The following is a 23069-nucleotide window of genomic DNA, read 5'->3' on the forward strand; positions in this document are numbered from 1 at the left end:
GGATCATCAAGTCCGACTAACTGTAGTTAAATACAAAGTTGATTGCACTGGCTAAAATTGCGAGCAAACTAAATGGAAAACATGTCGCTACGAATGATGATTGCCGCTTAGCTTGCCAACTCCCCTCCTTCCAGCAGCCCCATTAGCCCTGGCCAACCAGCCCAGCCCCGCCCCAACTCCATTTTAATGGCTGCCTGGACATAAGCTGGGCTGATTGAGTTAGCCAAAAAATCGAAGCCTCACCAAACATGAACTCAGCATTGGTTGTGGAGCCAACGGTGGGGTTGGAGCACTAACAACATTTTTCGAATTTGTGGCACCAAATTGAATGGTCGGAGGCGGTGCGCAGTGGTACGCGGTGGTGCGTTCTGTTGCCTTTGCGAATAGTGTGCATTATTTATTTAGCAAGTTTGCCCTCAATTTGATGGCCACATGTTGCTGTTGCATTTAATGTCAGCTGCCCCGCGCCGCCGAGCCGCCGCTCCACCGCACTGTTGACTGTTAAAATGGCAGGTTGTCTTTTTCTAGGATATGCTTTTATAGTTGATTAAGGCATATCAAATGTCAAATGTCACTGAAGACGACGGCTTTGCCAGTTGTAAAAACTAAACAAAAAAGTGCGGCTGGGTCGTTTGGTTTTATGCTGCGGTTGAGTGCGGCGACACACACACACACAGGTGAAAGCTTGCAACAACCACCAAAGTAGCTCGGAACCACCTCACCCACAGCCGGTCATAAAAAAAAAGAAAAAACATGAGGATGAAAACAAGAAATTCAGTTTTATTTGGCACACATTGAGCAGTATTCTCTGTCTCGCTCTCAGTCGTTGCGACTGTCTCCGTCTCCGTCTCTGTCTCTGTCTCCGTCTCTTCGTCCGTCTGTCTGCCTATCGCGGGGAGTCAACTCAATTGGCATTGACGCGCCGCGTGATGGTTGCGAGTGCTGCTCGCTTTACAGGAAACGGAAATTGAAGCATAAAATTGCCAAGTTGCAGCCACACCAAAGCCAAAGCGAAACAGTTACAACAACAAGCGAAGAGCTTTGTCCCCAATCGGGCTTGTCGCACTCTCGAATACCCCGTAGCTGGTCTTAACCTGCACACAACAAGCACACATCCTGCTTTATGGATCAGTTAAGCTTGAGTCTGGGCTCTTTTTTTATCCCGCCTAAGGCTCGGTTCATGGTAAACAATAAATTTTGACTTCGATCCAAGAATAAAATCAATTGATTGACTTGGTACAAACATGAATAACTTGGTGAGAGCATGGCTATTAAAAATTCCAAATGCTTTTCATCTGCATTTTTGCAACCAAACACGTTTTGCCTGCCTTCTTTAAGCTGTAAAGCCCAATGGCACAGAAATGTGCATACCCCTTTCACACATTCGCAATGGGCACAGGGTATTTGAACCACAAGAACACGCGAGCGGCGGAAATAAGTTTGTTTAACGTTGAAATTGTGTACATTATCTTTGGATTCGCTAACATTATCCGCATATCAAATGCTCGAACAACTGCAGCTACAACTGTCAATTATAAACGAAGCGAAAGAATGCCACGGTAGGTGTGTTACATTTTGCAGATATCCTTTGGGCTGCCGCATCTAAAAATAATATAGTTATGTGCTGTGCTGAGTAGCTATTGAATATATGAAAAAGAGTTTTAATAATTCGGCTTACAATTCATTCGTTCTCAGATTTTTCCTAATTCACTCCTAAAGAGTGAAAAACGAACACTTGAGGTAGTTAGCCTGAAATGATATGTGAGTTGAATAATATTGATTTAATTTACAGTTCATAGTTGTGTGCTTTAGTGGAAGCTGCCAAATCCACGCTTATGAGTGGAAACTGAGTGGAAAAATGTTTACTTCAAATATAAAGAAACAACACTTTCTTTGTTTTAGCCTTAACATTAGAGTTGAGTTGAATCATATATATATACTAGTGCTGCTTATATTATCTTGCATAATCCTAAGCGGACATTCGTAAATGGTTATTTTTTTTTTATTAAAAACACACTTAACTGCTACTGGAGTTGAATCGGCGATTTGCCGCATGTTGCCAGATTACAATTCATGCAAGATGTGTGTCACTCAATCCACGAGCACGGGTGAAAACTGGGTGAAAAGAAAAAAACAGATACTTGAGATATAATATGAAAAATACACGACTCAGGCAATATCCGTTCAATGCCAGCTAGCATATACTAGCTCAATATGGTCCTCAGTCTTACGGCTCAGGCGTTATCCACGTTGCAGGCTGGTGACTGCTGACACGGACCTGGTTAGTGACAAGCTGGATGAGCATCGGGCTGTCGGGTTGTTGGGCTGTCGGGTTGTCGGTTCGTTCGGTTCGGTTGCCGCAAGTAAATCATTCGCTTCATTTGCATTTATCAACTGGCGGCCCGTCAAGAGGCACAGACTGATGCTGCAGCTGACAACGAGAGAGTGGGTGAGTGGGTGGGTGTTGGGGATTGGTAGGTTGATGTCGGAGACAGTTGCTTGCTGCGGTGTTCAATGTGCTCCAGCCTGGTGGTGACTTTTACAAACGATAATTAATGAAATCTGACAGTGTGTACACCCAGTGTGTCCATAGACAAAGTCATAGTCTAATGGACAGTGGTGTGTGTGTGTGTGTATGTGTCTGGGGGCGTGGCAACGCTTGGCCTTGGGGGCCTCGTGTATGTGTGTGTGTATCGATGAGTGGCCGCCATGGCGGTGAATGCTCTTAATGAGAAATCGTTTTAATTGAGTTTGCATGTTTATGGCTGCTCTTAAGCCTGAGCAGCGGCTGCTGTTGCACTTTTTCAACCCTGCTACGCCGCCGCATTTTCTCGCTAGACTACTGCAGAGCCTTTGCCCCTTACAGCGTTTCATATGCGCAATTACTTTGAAAGCAACAGCGGGCCCAAACTTTGGAGCCGCCTCAATAGACAAGCTTAAGGTGGGGCTGCGGGTAGTGATAGGTGGCCTGAGGGGGGGGGGGGGGGTGGGGGGTGGGTGGTTGTGTGGTGTTGTGCGGGCTGTTTCAACCACACATTGTCATGTACAATGGCATCATTTGTGGGCTGGGGGATGCCACAAACGCTTTTGGAGGCAAGGACAACATCAAATGTAACCGCATGCTGCCCGCCGCCTGATGAGGGTCAATTGCCCATAAGTGTGTGTGTGTGTGTATGTGTGTGTGTGCTTGTGTTTGTGTTTGTGGGTGTGTGTGTGTGTGTGTGGGTGTGCTGTTATTTGGAGACACATGTGGCGCCGTTAGACCGGCAACTTTTGGCCTGACAAACAACAACAGGAACGACAGCAAAGGCAGCAAAGGGAGCTGCTGCGTAGCGTCTGGGCTGCTGTTGCTGCAACTGTGGCAACTGCGGCAACTGCCTCCAAATGGCGGCAGCTGGCGCATAATTATTTGTTGATTATGTTAATTTCAGGCGCAGCGTGGAAAACTCTATTAATAGTTGCCGCCGCTGCGCGGCCTTACCTATTTGACATACTATATATAAAAGGATATAAGCTGCTTGGAGCGGCAGTCAGAGACAGGCTTTTGGCCTGGCAACGATAAGGGCGCCGCAGCGTGTTCTTTGGGGCGGTGGGTGTGGCAGGTTGCTTTGCTGTTTGTGCAACAAAGCAAATTGCTGTAATCCATTTTGCTGGCGCATCAGCTGCTGCTGCTGCTGCTGCCGTTGATGCTGGTGCTTGTTGCCACCGCTTGTTGCAAGCTGCTGGCGCTGTTTGTTATCAAATGAAATGGATTTTTATTAGATTTCGCCCGGAAAAGGCAAGATTTAAATTTATTTCACGTTCTGTTCGCCTCTTTGTTTGCACATTTATTTTTTAAGCTGCACTTTTTTCTTTTTTTCGTTATATTTTGGATTTTTTTTCCATTTTTTATGTTCTGCGCTTTCGACCGCTTTGTATTCAAGATTAATGAGTGCGAAATGTAAAATCCGGTTAAAGAAAGAGAAAAAAACACAGCTAAAAGAAGAAGAGTTGAGTAACGGCCCCCCCGAAGTCACACACAGACACAAACAAAAACCCGCACACCCCTCGCGGGAACTTAAACGGTATGCGCTTTTCCCCATAGACAATGGGGGCTAAACTTTTATTTACAGCTATAAATAAGTGCATAAGTAAAGAAAGTATAAGCATAAAATACCGTTAAAGTATAGTAAACTTGCGGCAAATGTCGAAGACGGAAACAGGATATATCAACGTTTAAAATAGGAACTTTATGGAAACGTCTAAAAGGTTTCCCGAAGCTACCTGCACGTTGTGGCATGTTACAATCTTAAGTAAAATTACAGCTGCAGATGAAATGTACTCCAATTGCTGACTAAGAATGTATTTAATTGATAGAGTCGGAGATGCATCCTTTTGCCTGTTACATACATTTGCACAAAACCCCGTTGTCCTTTTGCACATTTTCAATGGGTTCAGGGTATACAAACAATAAGTTGAGAGCTTCTAGCTATATCTAACAATATAACAACAATATGCTTAATAATACTTTTCCCAAAAAGAAACATATTCTATAGTTTGTTCCTTGAAAGCCACTATATCATGCACTTAGTATTATAAGAGAACTAGTTCCAGAAATCTGTGTCAATTTATTGAAGTAAAGTTATTTTATGAGTGGCGAAGAATAAATACCCTTTGAGACATGTGACATATTCGCGATACTCATCTAGAAATATATGTATTATTCAGCTAGAAAATAATGTTTCAAATAAAAAGAAAGCCCACCTTAACGTCCCACAGTTAAATGCAGCTTGTCATCATATTTTGCCAACGTTATTGCTAGAGTTTTATAAGGAGTAGGAGGAGGAGGAGGAGGAGAAGATGGAATTCGTCGCAGTCCTCAGTACAATATTCGTCACTTAAGCTCTAAGACTGTAGAAGATATTGATTTGAAGGGACAATGGGTCGATTTTTTGATTGATCTTTAAAGGAGCATGGAGAATTTGTTCTCTCGCGATTTCAAACTACCGAAGAAATAGAGGGCGTGGCTCGATAGTGACTGCACCTTATGTGAGTAAATATTCCAGCTGCCAAAACTCCAGCCTTAACAGCTTTGCACAGATCCTATATCATTTGATCACTCTGTGAAAAGTCAAGTTTAAATAAAGTCTAATTTTATTTTTGTCATTGATATGTGACATTTATTACTCGATTATTGTATTTGCAGTTGGGAAATGAAAAGATATAAAAAACAGGAGTAAAGTCGAGCGATGTTTGGGGAGCACTTTAAGCCTATTAAGCTATTAGTGCGCCCGGAGCACAGCAGCGGCATCTGGTGGCGGCAATTACAACATGTCAAGCAAGATGCTTACCTCTGGTATCGAGCACATGTCAACAGATCTGTAACTTGTCGACGTGGCCAACAGCCAGGTGCCCTGTCAAAGCAATAAAATGTGCAACTAATGCGATTACAAGCTCGAATCCGCCCCCTTCGGAGCCCTGGTCGCACATGTGCGTAAAAAGTTTCTCTCTGCTCACTTTTCGCTTCTTGCTCTTATTCTGACTTTCAAGCTATTAAGAGCCGAACTTCTGGCATTCCTCTTAGCGTACATGCCAGCGCCACCAAGGCTTATCGTTTTTGTATGTGGGTTGGGCAAGTTTCTTTCTGCTCGCTTCTCGCTGCTCGCCTTTTTGCTCGCATTCATGGCTCCGCAAATCGCCTAAATATATTTTAAATTATGACAAATTGATTTGCCACTTTAAGCTTGTGCTTCGAGGGCTGCCATCTCATTATGCACAGCGTCTGGGCGGCAGCGTGACAATGAGACAACGTCCAACAATTCGAGTTGCTTCTCGTTTCACTTTCCACTTCGCAGTTTTCACTGCTGCCCGGCTCTAAAGTGCATTACAGTGCGGGACGCGTGCTAGTTGAATTTATTGTGGCCCCGACTCTGGAGCTGCCTCCACACTACAGTACTGGTCTAGTCTACCCTGGTCTGGTCTCGCCTGGTCTGGCATGGACTGGCATGGACTGGGAGGGAGGGGGCTGCCCAGCAGCAATTTGCAGTTTTACGCTTACTTAAATTGTGTCTAAAATGACAAGGGCTAAAAACGGGGCGCATGCATTGGGGGTAGTTGTTGTTTTTGCCAACGCCCCAACCTAAAACACCCACCCTCCACTCTCCATCCCCCACTGGCTATTCCTGTTAAAGGGTTAGCCGTCATGTCGGCTGCCCCCGCGCACGCCATGGCGTAAAAATTTTATTGTTATGTCTTTTCTTCCTTCAGATGTGGTCGGAGTTAAGGTTTATGCTGTTTGTTGTCTGCCACATCGATATTAATATTGGGCATACAAATTGAAAATTATAACGCAGCGCTTGCCGGCAAATTCATTTATATTTTACGGTCAACACTGGATTAGAAATGTAATACACAAGAGGGTTAAACGCACTCCAGGGGTTAATATCAGAGTGAAGGCGCGAAGCGTTTGGAAAAAAACTGCATTAAGAGAGAAGCGAGAAGCGATTTGAAGCAAAGTGTGAGAAAGGATAAGCTAAAGCCGCAAGCTCAAACAGGTGGGGTCATAAAGGGAAGCAAAGCAAGAACAAGGAGAGCTTTTAATTGAAAGAATTGCTTAGAGCGGAGAGAGAAGCAATTTGGAGAAGTAGAGCATAAAACTCAGCTGAGAAGCGTAGCGAGCTGCGAAGCAGAGAAGTCAAGTCAGTAACAAATCGCAATAAAGATAAGTTAAATGTGAAGCGAGAAGTGAGGTACGAAAGAAAAGCGCAGTCTAATGGAATTGTGTGTGAGATAAGTAAAAGGAAGAAGCGCTTTAAATTTGCGCAGAAAGAAGCAAAAGAAGCAAACCCAGCAATGAAGCGAGAATTGAAGTGAGAAGCGATATGAAAAGCAGTCAAAGACATAATGTGTGCAAAGGCAAAACAGCAGATTCACCCCCTTCTATTGTCGCTTCTCTCTTTTCGTAACTCCGTTTCCTTATTTGCATCAACTCTGTTGCTACACAGCGTTGTGCAAAATTGGCTTCTCGCTTCAATTTTTGCTTTTAAATGCATATATGAGATATTATTGCACAACTTATTTTAAGATGTAGTTTTCGGTACGAAGTAAATTTGCTTATCGCTAAGTTTCTGTCTGGCATGTCAGCCTCACTTATTGTTTGGCACTAAAGAAATACTTTAAGCTCTTTAAGCAGATCCTCTTGTGATTATTTCTTAAATCAACGATATGCTTCTCTCTATTGATTATCTGCCGGCGCAGACAAAGTAAAATTTGCATTTTAAAATCATGTTTGGAAAATTAAAGGAGGACATTAAAATTGTGGGGGAACACAAGGAAAATGCCGCTGCTATCTGCCAGCCGCATCTTTGCAAACTAAATGAATGTTGATGCGTGTATCCGCATTCGCGATGCCCCTTTCCCTATGAATAGAATGCGAAATGCAAACCCACAATTCCGAAAACCCCAAAGCCACCTTCCCACTCCACACTCCCCATCACACACATCCACCCACACGCACACACACACACTATACACACACTATACACACCCCACACGTGCATGTGCCACCCTCCGACTTGGGTTTTTTGTGTTATTCGAGCTCAAGTCTGCGGCCTGTTACGTAATGTGATAAGAATGTAAGGGCAAACCCAAACCCAAGACAACCCTCAATCCTTAGTACCCACACATCCCCCCACAATACGCCTGCCTCGCCGACAAAGGCCCGTCCATGAGTAGTTGCTTGCTCCTCTGCTTGGGTCCACTCTCTGCTCTTGCTTTCAGCATTTGCATAATATTATTTTCTATTTGTTTTTATTTGCCTTTTGAGCAAATATTGTCAATTCCAATTGAATTTTGACATTAGTTGAGAAGCTGCTGTCACTGCACCCACACCGCTCACGGCCCCTTGCCGACGCCTTCCCCTACCACAACTTCTCCTGGATGCTCCATCCTTTAAGGTTCTTTGGCGATTTGTCATGCTGGCTACAAAAAGAAAATAATGAAAACCTGACAAATTGCCGAGATTTGCTCGGCTGGTAGTCGAGACTGGACAGCGTGACGGTGGTCAGGGGATAGGCGAGTGGTAGGGGTGGTGAAGGGGGACCCACTACCGTCGCACTATCACTCTCTGGCTTTATGACTTTATGGCTTACCTGACCAGTGAGCCGTGCGGCTTGGGCATTATTGCCAAGGCAGGGCGGCGTGGGCAAGTTGCAGGGGCTCTTCAATGCCTGCTAATTGCAAGCGGCTCACAACAATGAAAAGTTGCTGTCATTGTTCAACAACAACAGCAACAGCAACAACAATAACAATAACAACAACAACAACAACCACAACCGGAATAAGCTCATAGCACAGCAATCGCTTAGTGCGTTTTCGTCAGCATTTGCGACTGCGCAATACTCTTTTCAAGCTGTGAGTAACAAACTGTGCTGTCTAAGCTGTGACTATTGAGGGCTCACATTCCTGAAGTGCCCTTAAAACTGTGATCTTGAAGCGGCGCCTTTCAAACTGTGGCCTTCAATCTATTTGTGTTATATTGTGATTATTTTACAAACCATGGATTGCCAATGCTTTTTCAACTGTATTGTCTGTGCGACTGTTAAACTGTAAACACATTTCACATTTGTTTGGAGTCGCCAAATCTAAGCAGACATAACCAATATACCCTTCTCGCTGCCGCCGTTGGAAAACAAGGAACAAAGAACATTCAGCGCTACAACGAAAATTGTGTAATACAGAAAATTGAAGCAACGCCAAAGGAATTTTCTGTTGACATTTTTTAATTTTACACTTGACTGACTGACGCGAGCTGGACCCGCACTCCAAAAGACCCGAGCACAACCAGTCCCCCCGCCCACCCTCGCCAAAAACATCCCCCATTGGACTTTGTGTGCCGTATTCTGTCTGTCAGGAATTACATCAGGTAATACCTCCGCGTCCGTATGTGTGTGTGTATGTGTGTGTGTGTGTCCATTCGCATAAATAAACTTGATTCCACCGTATCAAAATGCGATTTCCGTTTTCCGCGCCGCCCAATATCAAAAGATGTTTGGTCGAGCTTCTCTTCAAAACCAGGCACAGCGCCAAGTGCAATCGATTGCAACTAATCTTCGGTGCAATCCCCTCCACATGAACCCAGACTGACTTTGACTCACATATATACCGCCCGTGCAAAGGGAACATTTTTTTCAACTTTGCTTTTAATTTGTTGTTGATCGATATTCAAACAAAACCAATCATGGTAAAAGCTCGTCCAAATTTTCCGAAAGCTGTGTTAATGAGTTCTCAGCTAAGTTTCACAAATAGGTTATGTTCATGAAAAACTCCATTGGATCTATCTAGTAGCCAAATCATCTTTAAATTTGTCAAACTGATGATCATGAGCAGACTACAATATACAATTTCTCAGTATGACTCTTGTCGGAAGTACTTAGTTTAAGAATAAAGTGAATGATTTATTTTTCTCTAATTTGAGATTTGTGGATCGGTGCCGAAAACCTCTTCTTCAGTTAAAAGGCATGCTACACAATAATACATGGAATAAGACACAAATTGTATTCAAGCTACAAGAAAATTAGGTAAGTTTTAAGCCCTGATTAGGTGGAAATTTAATCTTGCAAGTCTTTTCCATATAATTGCCCTCTCATTCTCCACAGAGTCCGACACAGATTGCAATAGGTACAAACTAACTCGCATCACTTTGTAAAAATTCTGGTGAAGGAAGACGTTTATGAACTTTAATTGTTGCAATTTAGAGTTAAATTTTTAGTTATAGTTCGTTTTGAGCTGAAGAAAAAATAAAAAATAATTTGTATATCTTTATAGGATGAGCGTTTTTCAGCTTAGATACTGCTCTCCTTGAAAATTGAAATAATTTCTGTTCTAATGAGAAGTTGAATCTCAATTTTTTGACTTTTTAAAGTCGTATAAAGTTCTGTTTGCATTGCGTGGCATATTGCTTGATTGATTGACTGACTGATTGATTTTCTGTTTATCTTCACTTCAGCAATAAATCAGTTTGTTGGGTTTTGTAATCCATACTTCCAGCTATACGTTGACTTATTTACTGAGTTGTTAGCCCAACAGCGGGATATCTATGCAAATTGGCGGACAGGAATATTCCTTTAGCCTTTGATTGAACAACAACAACAAGTAATGCAAAGTATTCGGTCCGCCAACTCTCGTCCGCAATCATCCATCTCTTGTCTCTCTGGCCCAATCTCTCAATACCCTTTCTTTCTTTCAACTCTCTGCTGCAGTGTTGGCCGATTCTATTTACATAGAGTGTGGGTGTGGCACGTGTTCTGTTCTGTTCTGTTCTGTTAGAAACCGAATCGGATTCGGTTGGCCTTTAAGCCCCTCAACCTCCCAAGCCCACCATTTACCCACGCCTCTGGTAATTCGCAACGAGCTGCTCTCAGCAGGTTTCAATGCTATGAAGACATTTGCATATTTGCTGTTTATGTTGAAAACAAGATTTCGTTATTAACATTATTTAATTTGTTTACTTTGCTTTGCTTCAATGGCGATAAACCAGGAAAATGAGGGAAAACGGAAGGAAAGCCCGGTCAGAATGGGAAAAGCGAAAGTTGCGGCCAGCGAAGCGTTGCGAGTGCTCAAAATTCTGTTGACCGAAGCGGTTTTTGTGGCTCAATTGATTCAAGAATTTGTTTGCCTTGGCCCATGTTTTTGTTTTTAGTCCTCGTTCCTGTTATTGTGTGAAGGGTTCCGTTGATTGCATTGGTGAGTGCTGTTCTCGATTCTGCTTTCAGGAAGACTCTCATCATCATCGCCTGCCTTACTTTTAATCTTCAATGCCATCTACGAGCACTTAGCTAGCACCATCAATTCCAGTCCCTGGGATTTGGACGCACTTCTGTTGGGCGAAAGACGCACCATAAATAATACCAAGTACTTGAACTGGTATGCAAGTTCGATTCAACTTAATTGCTGTTTGCGGGTAAAGATAAGCCACTTTAAGATCCATTCGAAGTCGTGTTCATACTCTTCGTTTCGTAAGCGCCGTTTAAAGATTGCACAATTTCGGCCTCTTTTGCTTAATCAATCAATCATTCAATAAATCAATTAATTAATGAGCAAACGTGTGTACAAAATCTATGTCATCCACTAGAACAATTTATCTTATAACAGAAAGTAAGAAATATTTATTTGAGAATTTCATTTTTTTTTCAACAGTTCCTCAATTATTGTCAATTTTTTATATTTCAGGCCACAATCTATTTGTAAGTATACTATGAATTTATGAATATTTTATTTTCTTATGTATCTGGAAAATCAACAAGCGGTTTCAAGTGCAAGGTTTCGAGCCCGGATTCTCCAGTCCTCTAAGAAGCTCTAGTCTAGGCTGAACCTTCCTCTGCTTGGGCTTTACACATTTTTTTAGTTGACTTAAAAATTACAGATTTTTTATTTATATAAACTGTACTTAAGCTATACGCAAGGTTTGGTGTCTCTAGCTCTTCTGATTTATAAGATTTTCTCAACAACAGGATTTCGATATCAATATACTTATCAATTCCTAGATAACGGGACATCGACTATCGGAAACTAACTTAAACTGAAAGGACACCAAGAGGACCTTCATTAAAAATTCTCTAGCTCTTATGGGCTCTCAGATCGGATATGCTGTATGCCTGTTGCATACATCTACACAACACCTTCATACCCTTTACACTGCAGTTCAGGGTATAAGAATACTCTCTCAGAGCTGCATTTGCAGTAACTAATAACTTATCTTATCTAATAGCGGTTCGAATTTTGTGATTAATCGATTTGATTGCTTCGATCATGTCGAAAAGCAATCTATTGTAAACGAAATATATTGATTATTTCGATGTAAATCCAATCGAGTAAAGTGAAAATGGGAACGCGACTTTAGTTCTCTTTGGAGATTTGGCATGAACTATTTCAGTGCTTCCACTTGCCATCGCACCGCCCCTCTCCAATAGCCCGCCACCCATTCAAGACTCTTTGACTTCGGCACGTTCCCGCTTTGATTCCTCCCATTGATTATCGCCAATCGACAGACACAACCCTTGGCCACTTTGTCTAACTCTTCTACATCTTGCACATCTTCTGCTTCTTCTTACACTGTCTGCTTTGTAGTGGGCAGAGCGAGGGCTGGATTGGGGCGTGGAGGGGCTGTGCGTCTGTGCGCTGTCTCGCCGCCTGTCGATTCCCATTTCCATTGAGCTGGGTCGCCTTCGCCTATGTCCAACTTTCGTTAAGGGCTTTTCATTTTGTTTGCTGCGGAAGTCGCTAAATGCTGCTTCCGTTTCTTGTGTGTTTACGTGTGTGTGTCCGTGTGTTTGTGTGTGTGTACGTTTGTGCGTGTGCCAGGCAGGGTGTCCAACTTTCACCTGGACGAGTGTGATTTATGCATTGTCTGATTCGATTCGAATTGATTTTGCTGCTCATGAGTTGGAAAATCTCAGTCAGATATCCTGCATACCATCCCTACTTCCCCATCCCCCACCACGCCTGACCAAGATTGTCAGCTGGAGAAAAACTCGCATTTTACTTTTTGTTTAATTTTCAGTTTCAGTTTCAGTTGCTGTTTCTGTTTCTGTTTCGGTTGTGTATTTTGTTCCTCGACTTTGGTTTTCGCTTTTCTTTGGGCGCGCAATAAAACTTAAAATTCAAGTTGAGAGCCGCAAATGCTCGTAATAGCCGCAAAGTATGCAATAACAAAAAAACATTGTTTGCCATAAACTTGGGCACAAAGTACACGCGCCTGGCAGCCCTGGCAGCCCTGGCAAAACCCTTGCTCAGCAACTGCCCAACAATCTTGACCAGACAAAGTTGTTTTCCTCTTTTAGTTTGCATGCCCTGTAACGCAAGCAAAACGTATGGGGTATGAAAAATGTTCTGCAAGTGCTTGTGACGGATTGAAGCATAAATAGATACCTTTACAGAAAACTCTGTAGAGGCTTTTTACTGGCTCTTTTAGATGACACCGTATGATGTCAGAGACAATAGGTTCTAGGGTCAGGAAAATTGCTACATAGATGATCCCATACCTTAAGTATATATATTTTTTAAATGAAGTTTTGATATCTCTCTATGCATGTTAGCAGTATATTTAAACAATTATTGTCTTGGATGGAATATAACTTCGTATGAAAGTATTTGAAAAGTTGTAGATAGCCCCGATTGTTTATTTAGCGAAAATTATTCTGGAAATCATGAAACATTAAAAACTTCAATTGGTTACCTACAAGTAAGAAGAAGAGATTATTGTGCCCCTTATCCTGATTTCGCCTATTCTGCATAGTTGTTTTAATCAAATCTATAATTGTCTCAATCTGGTCCTAGTTATCAATGGCCATCTGTGGTGTCAGATGGATGCCCTCTATCAAGGAAGAAAATCCCATCTTCCACTTTTTGATTTCCTAAATATACCATATAGTATATATAAACAAGCCAACGCATTATTAAGGTGAAACTTAAATCTGAAAAGATGGAACAGATATTTTAGAAGATTGACAAGCTTGCAGGGTATCTGCTAGTCGCACACTCTACTTACAAGCATTTGCATTTGTTTCTTTGCTCTGCTTAACCTCAAACCAAGCCACAAGCTCATGTTTAGCCGCGTAGCTCTGCTAACGACTTCAACGCCGAGGACAGTTTTGGGTGCGTTGCAAAATCTTGTAGCATACGCTGCGGCGCAGCAAGCCCCTTATATGCTATGACTCCAATCAAAAGGGGAGACAAGGGCTCAGGAAGTTTATGGATGAAAAAAAAGTAAGTCTCAGACGAAAGTAAAAACACCGTTTCGACAGGCCACAGTCAAAACTTTTTTGATTATCTTAATTGCGATTACGGGACACCGACCTTACCCACCCTACCCCCAGGCACCAGCCATGCGCCACATGCGTGGGTAACCCCGAGCAGCAGTCGGACGCAACGGACGGACGGACAGACAGACACTCGGCGAGTCTTATAAGTAGATAGAGTAGCTGGGATTGATAGCATAGATGGAGCCGCAGCTCTTGGCTGCGCTGGCTTGGAAACCCCAAAACGCAGAAGTACTGAAATTAGGCAGAGAATTCTAGACGTTGTCTACCCCTCCCCCTCCACATCCCCCTTTCCACACTGCGCAAGTCGAAATTAACAAGATTGACCCGCGTCCCCCCTTTGAATGGAGGCAAACAAAAAAAAAAACTACGGCTAAGCAATGAAAGAAATTGGGCTATCGAAAAGCTGCACAAGAGTTGGAGCAACTTCTGTGGCAGGGCAAGTGCCTTTCCCTGTAAAGAGCATGAAAGCTGGGTATGCTATGCTAGCTGACAAAATATAACAGCAAGCAACTGGTACAGATTTATGTACATAAAAGGAGGATACAAATTTGATTGAACCTTTGGCTTATTGCAGTATGCTGTACATTTTATAAGTAATACCCTGTAAATAATTAAGCTGAAATTAAGGCAAGGCAGGGACTTTTTCGGAAACCAAGCAAAAGTATATCGAACACTTAATAGAATAACATATACCCGGAAAATATGTGAATTAAAGATTTTACGGATAAAAAGGCCACACTATCCACTTTTACAGGATAACCATAAGTCGAGCAGCTGTGACCAGTTCATATACGTATTTTTCGACTCATAGACTGTGTCTGTTGTGCATTTGCTTGTCGGCTTCCGCTGTCCGGTGTCTGGGGGCTTCAAAGTTTGTCCAAAGTTTGGTGGGGCAGTTGTATTGGAATGACGAACTACCCCTCCCTTCGCTTGCGAAACCCACCGCTCCCCCTCTTCACACAGCCCACTACATGCCACCCCCAGAAGACAACACAATTGGAAAATAATCATAGTTTGGTGAAAAATTCTGATTGTGTTGGGGACTGCAAACAGCCGCTTGGGGCGAATCCAGAAACTGCGGCGCTCTTGGGTCATTGCAGCTGATCTAGTTACAATGAGAGAAAATAAGCCCCAGGCCTTAGCCCCCTCCGCTGGTCGTGCAACTGTTCTTTAATTGTGGGCTATAAAAACACATAATGGACCTTATTGATTTTCCAGCTGAGCCATTAAATTGGGCACGCTTATTGCACAGACTGAGCTATAAAATATTGCTTCTTATGGATTGAAGAAATTTAAGTATATTTTTATTTGTTGCAATAAATTAATAATATTCTTTAGGTTTTTTTATCGACAGAACGAGAAGTGAGAAACCAATTTCTGCCTATGCCTCGTTGCGCTCTCTCTCTCTCCCTCCCTCGCACTCGTGGGAGCACATTCAATTTACATGTTCTCCTTGTGCCACACATTCTTAAACGTTTTGCTAACGACGTAGCATTGCTATGAATATATTTGAAGAAAAGTCTACTTACATAATGTTTTTAAGTGGAAAATGAACTTAAATTGTGTATAATACCATTTCTTGGGTCTAATACAAATATGCTTTCAACTGCCTGTTGAAAACAGTCTAAGACAAGAAGCGTAAAAAAAGTGACACAGTTTGGATATTTAAATTTTACAGGGGCTTGCGACAGAGCATAAGCTCAGGTCCTTTATTCCTTATGAAGGAAATTCTATTTGAAATTGCCGTGGAAAACATTCTCCTATCTAAGGTAAACACCATTATATAAACTAGAGATCATGTTATTTATAATAAGAGCTGGATCCCAAACGGTTTAAACCAAACCAGTTTCAATAACCATAAATCGAGCCATGAACCGAATTGGTTGGGCTGAACCGTCAACTGAACCAATCCTTGGTTGTTTGTTAAGCTCAAAAAATGTGCTCTTAAAGCAATATATTTGAATATTATCGTAATTAAGGCTCGAACCCCCACCTTATTGTGAACACTTATCTATAACAGAGCATTCGATGACAGCTGTAGGGTTGCCACCTGACAGTAAAAAGTGCATTCCTGAGTCGCTACTCATTCCCCATATCCTTTTGACAGCTCATATGATGCGAGTATTTTTTGTCGTTATCTGCCCTTTACGACAGGATAAACCACTTTGCGGCACTGCAAGACGGTTTGGTGCCACAGGGCAAGGTAAGGGGCAGGGCCAGGGACAGCGACAGGGCCGAGCCTGGGCCAGGGGCATGGGTACTTTATGCAAATAATGGGCACAATGTGTCATTGCCGCCGCTGACAACTTTGATGAAGCGACGCACTGACAGAACCGATGCAGATGATTCTCCTGGATTGGGTATGGAAGTGGGCTGTGGGTGAGAACGTGGATGTCGGTGTTCTGTGATGGATCAGGCTTGACTGCGGACTGTGGGTGGGGGACGGGGCGCCGAGCGCGCTTGCTGACATAAAATGTGTAAAATATTGGCTGTCTACCCAAGGGGAGGAGGGGCAAGGCGAGCTGGTTCAACAAAACCTGGGAATTCAATTTATATGCAAATGCTATGCAGGCGACAAGACAAATATCAAATAGTATGCTCCTCTCTCCACACACACGTAAGTATTTTCATAAAATTTATTAAAAAAATAGAAAGTATATGTAATTATGCAACATACGAGGCCCATTCTCCATGCACAGCCCCACTCTCCACGCCATCCAATCTATGTAAAGTAGCGTACCCCCTCCTCAAAGTCCTCGCGCACATCGTACGCAGTGGGTGCATGGCCGTAGCCAGTATTTGGCTGGCAGTTGCAGGGGGGTTTCTTGCCCTTTAGCTTTTTGGGCAACTGCACCAACACCTCCTCCTCCTCCTCTTGCTCCTCCTCTTCCTGGTAATGCTCCTCGGATTCTGGCACATAGCTGGTCCTCGTGGTGTACTCGTGTTGGTTGTAGCATTCGGTGGTTGTCGTTAACTTAAGCTTCTTGCCCTTCTTGCCACTCTTCTTATGCAGTTTATCTTCCAGTTTCTCCAGTTCCTTTTCTTTTTTCGATTCGAATAGGCTGAGCTCCTTGAGCTTCTTGTCTTCGAACCACTGCTTGATTTTCTCCCACTCGTTCTCCTTTTTCTCTTCTTTGGCGGCGAACAGATTGAGGAAATCGAGTTTCTTTAGCGCCTCCTTGTGCTCCTTCTCATCCAGTTTCTCCGTCAGCTCCTCCAGTTTGGGCAGCTTCAGCAGCCAGGCGTGTGACAGCTGCAGGGCTGCCAATGAGAGTTTGAGCACCACACTGGTATAACTATCACTGAAATAACCACTTACCCATCACGGCGATCAGCAGCAGCGCCAATTGTTGCCTCAATATGCTTGCCATGTTGTTGCTTGTGGTAACTGCCAATGGTTTCTGTGCCTATGCCGCTGTCCCGCCAGTTGCTTTTAAGCCAAAATGTCAAAATGCTTGACCAGAGAGTCGCGACCAGAGCTGGCGGAGCACGTGCTGCTCTCCAGCTGATAAGCACGTGTGCATTTGTTGTCTGTCTTCGCTGACAGCGTCCAATCACACTTGGCTCTTGGCATGTGCGCACTCGGCTTATTGATAAGTTAAGCCCAATACCCTCCCGCCCTCCCCCTCCTGACCACACACGCACCTTGCTCTCCTTCTACGCTTGCCACACAGTTCAATGCACTGTGGTGCGGCAACCACCCTCCACACATTTGGCTGTCAGCTTTGATTAGTCTTTGAATCAAAATATATTCTTTGTGTCTCCTGCAATAATTTTTGGCTAGGAAAACAACATGACGGGGCGTGGGATGAGAATTGGTTGCAAGGGCGCAACTTTAATTGAATGCGTTGGCAGTAGGCATTGGGTAGGTCGCGGGGGTGTTGGCAAACTGGACAGCGGCTTCGCTAATTGACTTGGCTGCTGGCCCTTGTCAGCAGGGCTAGAAGGGCGGAGCGAGGAGTGCGGCATAGGAGCAGGCTGGGTTGGGGCAGGGGCAGCTGCTGATGTGTTGAAAGTGGAAGTTAAATTGTATTTATTTAGTGCGCCGGGCGTAGAGGGCGGGGCAAACGTGCGCCAGCTGCTGCCTGCAATTCGAACTTCGAGCAAATATATGCGCCACATGTGGCAGCCTCACGTGTGTGCGTGTGTGTGTGAATAAATGTGTGAATAAGTGTGTGTATGTGTTTGGTGCTTGGTATATAGTAAATATATAAATATTTGTTGTTGGCTTGTTTTGTATGGCTATTTGTGCTGAGCAAACAATTTGTTAAATTAATTGCACGCCAACCGGTTGTTTGCCAGTGTGAGTTGTGTGTGTGTGTGTGTGTGTGTGTGTGTGTGTAAGATCTTGTTATTGCCAGCCATGTTGTTTTTGCCTAAACATAACACTGCATATCGAATGTGCACAACAAATTGAGCATTTTTGCTTGTAAATCACGAACACTTTTAAACAAGTTTGGATCGAATGAAATTGACATAACTTCAATATAGAAAAAAGGTTTTTGAGCTTTGTTTAATTGAGTAGCTTAAAAAGAGTTTCTATAATGATTTTTAAGTATTTTCATATATATAAATATATGTGTATTTAAAATAAGGAGGTAGAATATACATATATATGGTATATAGAAATATAGGCAAACACTATGAGATTGTCCTGTTAAAGAGCCTGCGATGCAAAAGCAATAGCTTCATGTTATCATCTGGCAGTTGAATTTCGGTAGTTGGAAAATTTAGTAATAATATGTTTTTTTTCTGTCCTTGGTTTTATATATATATATATATATGTATGGCATCTTTAAACCAGATGGATTGGCCATCTTAATCCTAATAGCTTATTATACTCCATCATGATACCTTTGGTGCAGGTCAGAGCTGCAAGTAAATAATATAACCTAAGTTGCTTTATTATAATTGTATGAAGCCTTTCGGGCTTCCAATTCCACAATACCCATAAATATTGATACTGAAGCAGAGTTTTTTAAGTTCAACTCGGAGATAAAAGAGTTACAGACAATAAATTTGGATTGGATGTCATCGCACACATCTAGGCATAAGACTGGAATGTATGTAATGGTAGCTTGGCGCTGATTACAGAGTATCTGCTAGTCGGGCACACCCGACTCAATCACGCTTACTACTTATAGTTAATTTTTGGTTGCTGTTGTTCGCAGCTTGTCAATGACTTGTTTATTCGCTGTTCGCGAATTTAACAACTTTTGCTGATAGTGCAAAAGAATTCACTAAAGAGATATGAAAAAATATGTGAATATTATATTGTTCTTTTATGTCAGCTGTATAAAAAACAAAACAATTTTTTATATTTATAGTTACGATTCATAATTCTAGATTCTTTAGGCTCACTGAGTGCTGCGGCTTGCACAACTACTGATCAATGCGCTGGTTGTCGATGTTGCCCAATTGCAGGGGCAAATCTGGCAGCGGCTCGAGCAGATCCGCATCTTCCAATAGGCTGGCATCATCATCGTCGATATTATTGTCGCCTAGCGTTGTTGTTCGTGGAGTTGGTGTTGTCGTCGTTGTTGTTGTTGTTGTTGTTGTGGTGCGTCTACGCCTGCGACCCTTGCGCCCCTTGCGTCCCTTTCGACCGTTCTTCTGATTGGGCAGCTTCCTGATTATGTTCATGGCTGCCAGCTGACCAAAAACTGTGGGATAGGGTGCCATTGGGAAGGGCTCTAAGCTTGTTGTTGCTAACACTTCAGTAGTTGTTGTTGCTGTTGTTGCTGGTGTTGTTGCTATCGTACTATTAACAACTGTTGCTGGCGTTGTCGTTGTGATTGCCAAGATGCTGCTGCTGTCAACGACTGTGGTTATAAGAGGTGCTGCTGTTGTTGTAGATGTTGATGTCGCCAATGCTGTTGTTGTGGGCGTAGATGTTGTGCTTGCTGCGGTTGTTGTCGATGTAGCTGTCACTGTTGTTGGCACTGTGGAGCTTGTTGAGGCTGTTGTCGTTGTTGTTGTTGATGTCAATGTTACTGCTGCAGTTGAGCTGCTTAAAACTGGCGATGCTGTTGTTGTTGCTAATGTCGTGCTACTTATTGAGACTGCTGCAGCTGTTGTAGCTATTGCTGCTGTTGATGTTGGGACTGTTGCTGCTGTTGTGCTAACTACTGGTATTGTGCTGCTTGATATTGTTGCTGCCACCGGTGTTGATGTTGCTGGTGTGCTGCTTGGTGTTGTTGCTGCCACAGTTGTTGCTGCCACAGTTGTTGCGGCCACCGTTGTTGATGTTGCTGCTGTGCTGCTTGATGTTGTTGCTGCCACAGTTGTTGATGTTGCTGGTGTGCTGCTTGATGTTGTTGCTGCCACCATTGTTGATGTTGCTGGTGTGCTGCTTGATGTTGTTGCTGCCACCGTTGTTGCGACCACCGTTGTTGCCGCCACCGTTGTTGATGTTGCTGCTGTGCTGCTTGATGTTGTTGCTGCCACAGTTGTTGATGTTGCTGGTGTGCTGCTTGATGTTGTTGCTGCCACCGTTGTTGATGTTGCTGGTGTGCTGCTTGATGTTGTTGCTGCCACCGTTGTTGTCGCCACCGTTGTTGATGTTGCTGGTGTGCTGCTTGGAGTTGTTGCTGCTACAGTTGTTGATGTTGCTTCTGTTGTCGTTGATGCTGCTGTTGTCGTCTCAACAGCAGCAGCAGCAGCAATTATTTCGCTTATATTGATTGTAATCGTTTCATTGAGCCGCGTCTCATTTGCCGACTGCAACGTGTTGTTCGAGCTGACAATTGTTGCTACGAACGTGGAGTTCTGTGCCGCGCACATTTGGCAGCAGGCTGAAATGTAATGACAACAACAACAGCCGACAAAATTGTCAATAGTTAGTTGAAAAATCAATTAGAAGCCCAAAAGACGCGACCACAAACCACAGCCGGTCACATGGCACACTAATTACCTAATGTTGTTACCACAACGAGCGCAATTAAATGTCGACGTGATGTCAAAATTGGCAGCAGCATCGTGCGATTTGCTGTTGTTGTTGCTGCTGTTGTCATCCTAGTCGTTCCTTAATTAGCCTCAGGAAGTTTACTGATGTTGTCGCCGCTGCTGATGTTGATATTGCTGCTGCTGTTGCTCTATAAATTTGGTTAATTGAACTGATTTGCCAAGTGCTCATCAGATGCATTTTTATATTGATGCGAACACACACTTCGCACGGAAACGTGTGGCCTGTACGTGAGCTTCACTATTTACTTATCATGTCTGCCAGATAATAATCAGCCCAACACACACACGCACACTCACACACGCACATCAGCAGCAATTGTTGTTGCTGCCATATTTTGCCGGTGGCGTCTTTGATACCGGAAACATCACGACAGCAACCACGTGTTGAGCTCACACCCAAGCGCTGACCACCGGAAGCCATGCAGACCATTTGTTACCAATTTGGTTCCATTTTTATTTGTTGTTTTTTTTTTTTTGTGGGCGGGCGGCCGCCCTATCAACTGGGTCAGTTGTTGGTCAGGTGTTGGTCAGCAGGCACGTAAACTTGGCCGGCAGCTGGTGCGATTGCTGCGATCATTTGAAATGCTAACATAGATAATTGCTGCATGCAAGAACTGCCATTTGAAAACACGGATTATTTTAATCTAACGAATGGAAAATCTTTTCTTAAAGCACGACGAGCAACCGATGTCAACAAAGTCAGCTATTAAATTCGTTACTTGGGTTTAATGCTGACACACAATGCCAAGCATGGTGTAATTGCCTTTCAAAATACAAGCACCAGTAAACAATGACTATATACCCTGTAATCTTGCTCTTCGTTGAAATTAAATTTCAAATCTAATTTAATAAATGCAAAAATTTATAATTGTATACAAATTATATCACTTTGGCATTTGTAAGCAGCATCATATCGAATATTCTGATTCTTATTATGCAGCGTCAAAAAGAGAAACAACACACAACATTTTTTTAAAGATAATTCTTATAGTCTCTGAGATCAAGGATTCTGCGTAGATGGATGAGTTAAACGTGTTTGATTTCGGCGCTTGCTTGAGATCCAATATAAATATATTTAGGGTTCTTGCAGCTAAGTGGGTGTTGCTTATATACTTAGCTTATATAGCCCATACATCAACTTGGCTACGAGGTATACATTTTTCTACAATGAATACTCATGAATACAATTTACACGCATTTATCGGTGTTGACTGTTAAAATTTTAATTATTTAAAATAAACGTGACGGAAGGCGAAATGAAAAAGCTGGAAGCACCCATGTAATTAAACGTGAAAAACGTAAAATAAACTACAGAATTACAAGCGAAGAGCCGTACAGGGTGCTACGTTAACAATATGACATTATAAGTATAAAACATGTGTCTGCTCATCAGAAATTAAAATACACAAGTCAATTAGTAGGTAGTTGCTTGAGATAGGCGCAGTGGCAAAAGTAGCGAGCCACTGAGCTAGTTCTGGGTTAATATCACGCTCTGCGAGCTCGTTGTCAATGCTGAAATACGTGCTTACGCACTGATCTCAGCATTCCAGAGGTTTTCGTATAAAAGACGGCAAGTTGGGTAACACAGCAAACAGTTCAAACTAACAACTCGTACAACATGTTCAACAAGACGTTCCTCGTGGCCCTCATGTTGTGCGGTATGTGAACTCAACTGAATCGAACTAGTTCAGGATAGTTAACTGAACCCAATACTTTAATCGCTTGCAGCCTGCTTCCTTGGCGCCACCTTAGCACGCCCACAATTGCAAGGTTTACCTGTAGGTCAGGTACTCGGAAATCCTGCTTCCCTTGCTACTGGTACTCTTGGTTCCGTTGGACAAACGGTAGGCGGAGCCGCTGGTACCCTTACTGGAGGCCTGGCTGGTGCCGGCCTAGGTTCTTCTCTGGGCAGTTCATTGGGAAAGGGCCTAGGAGTCTGAATGTCAAAAGCAGCAAAAATGATCGAACGCGTCAATTCCTAATCCAAATACATATAATATTAACTAAATCTTAATCTATATAAATGTGTACACCTTTTGTTGTCTATTAAAACAAATTTGCATGCCAAAATGATGTGAGTTATTACTTTTTGAACTGTTCCCATTTACAAGACTAAAGAATTAGACAAGAGCAAGAGGAGAAATAAAAAACTGTCTATTAATTCCAAGTGTAGGAATTGGGGTAAGGTACTTTTTGTCTTATTCGTTTCTTGAATTGGTTCCTTAAGTAAGTTATAATGTTCACCAATTAAATATTTATTTAATAAGCTAAGAAGTTGAAGCATAGAAACTTTTAATGACATTT

At 42.9% G+C, this 23069-nt stretch overlaps 3 protein-coding genes across 3 annotated transcripts; 1 reads left to right on the top strand and 2 right to left on the bottom strand.

Annotated features, from left to right (window-relative positions):
- Positions 1–16521: 16521 nt before the first annotated feature.
- On the bottom strand, positions 16522–17170 carry LOC115768378 (protein FAM50A). The gene is made up of 2 exons (XM_030712949.1): positions 17119–17170; positions 16522–17060 (listed from the first exon to the last, which is right to left on the bottom strand). Exons 1-2 carry the CDS (start codon positions 17168–17170, stop codon positions 16522–16524), a joined length of 591 nt encoding a protein of 196 aa, XP_030568809.1.
- Positions 17171–19156: 1986 nt separating this feature from the next.
- On the bottom strand, positions 19157–21065 carry LOC115768379 (cell wall protein DAN4). Its single transcript, XM_030712950.1, has 3 exons — positions 20713–21065; positions 20394–20593; positions 19157–20108 (listed from the first exon to the last, which is right to left on the bottom strand). Exons 1-3 carry the CDS (start codon positions 20810–20812, stop codon positions 19182–19184), a joined length of 1227 nt encoding a protein of 408 aa, XP_030568810.1. The 5' UTR covers positions 20813–21065; the 3' UTR covers positions 19157–19181.
- Positions 21066–22218: 1153 nt separating this feature from the next.
- On the top strand, positions 22219–22818 carry LOC115768384 (harpin HrpN). The gene is made up of 2 exons (XM_030712957.1): positions 22219–22423; positions 22494–22818. Exons 1-2 carry the CDS (start codon positions 22384–22386, stop codon positions 22703–22705), a joined length of 252 nt encoding a protein of 83 aa, XP_030568817.1. The 5' UTR covers positions 22219–22383; the 3' UTR covers positions 22706–22818.
- The last annotated feature ends 251 nt before the right edge of the window (positions 22819–23069 follow it).

Source organism: Drosophila novamexicana, unplaced genomic scaffold (genome assembly GCF_003285875.2).
Source record: "Drosophila novamexicana strain 15010-1031.04,08,12 unplaced genomic scaffold, DnovRS2.1 tig00001762-arrow-arrow-pilon, whole genome shotgun sequence".
Taxonomy (NCBI): domain Eukaryota; kingdom Metazoa; phylum Arthropoda; class Insecta; order Diptera; family Drosophilidae; genus Drosophila; species Drosophila novamexicana.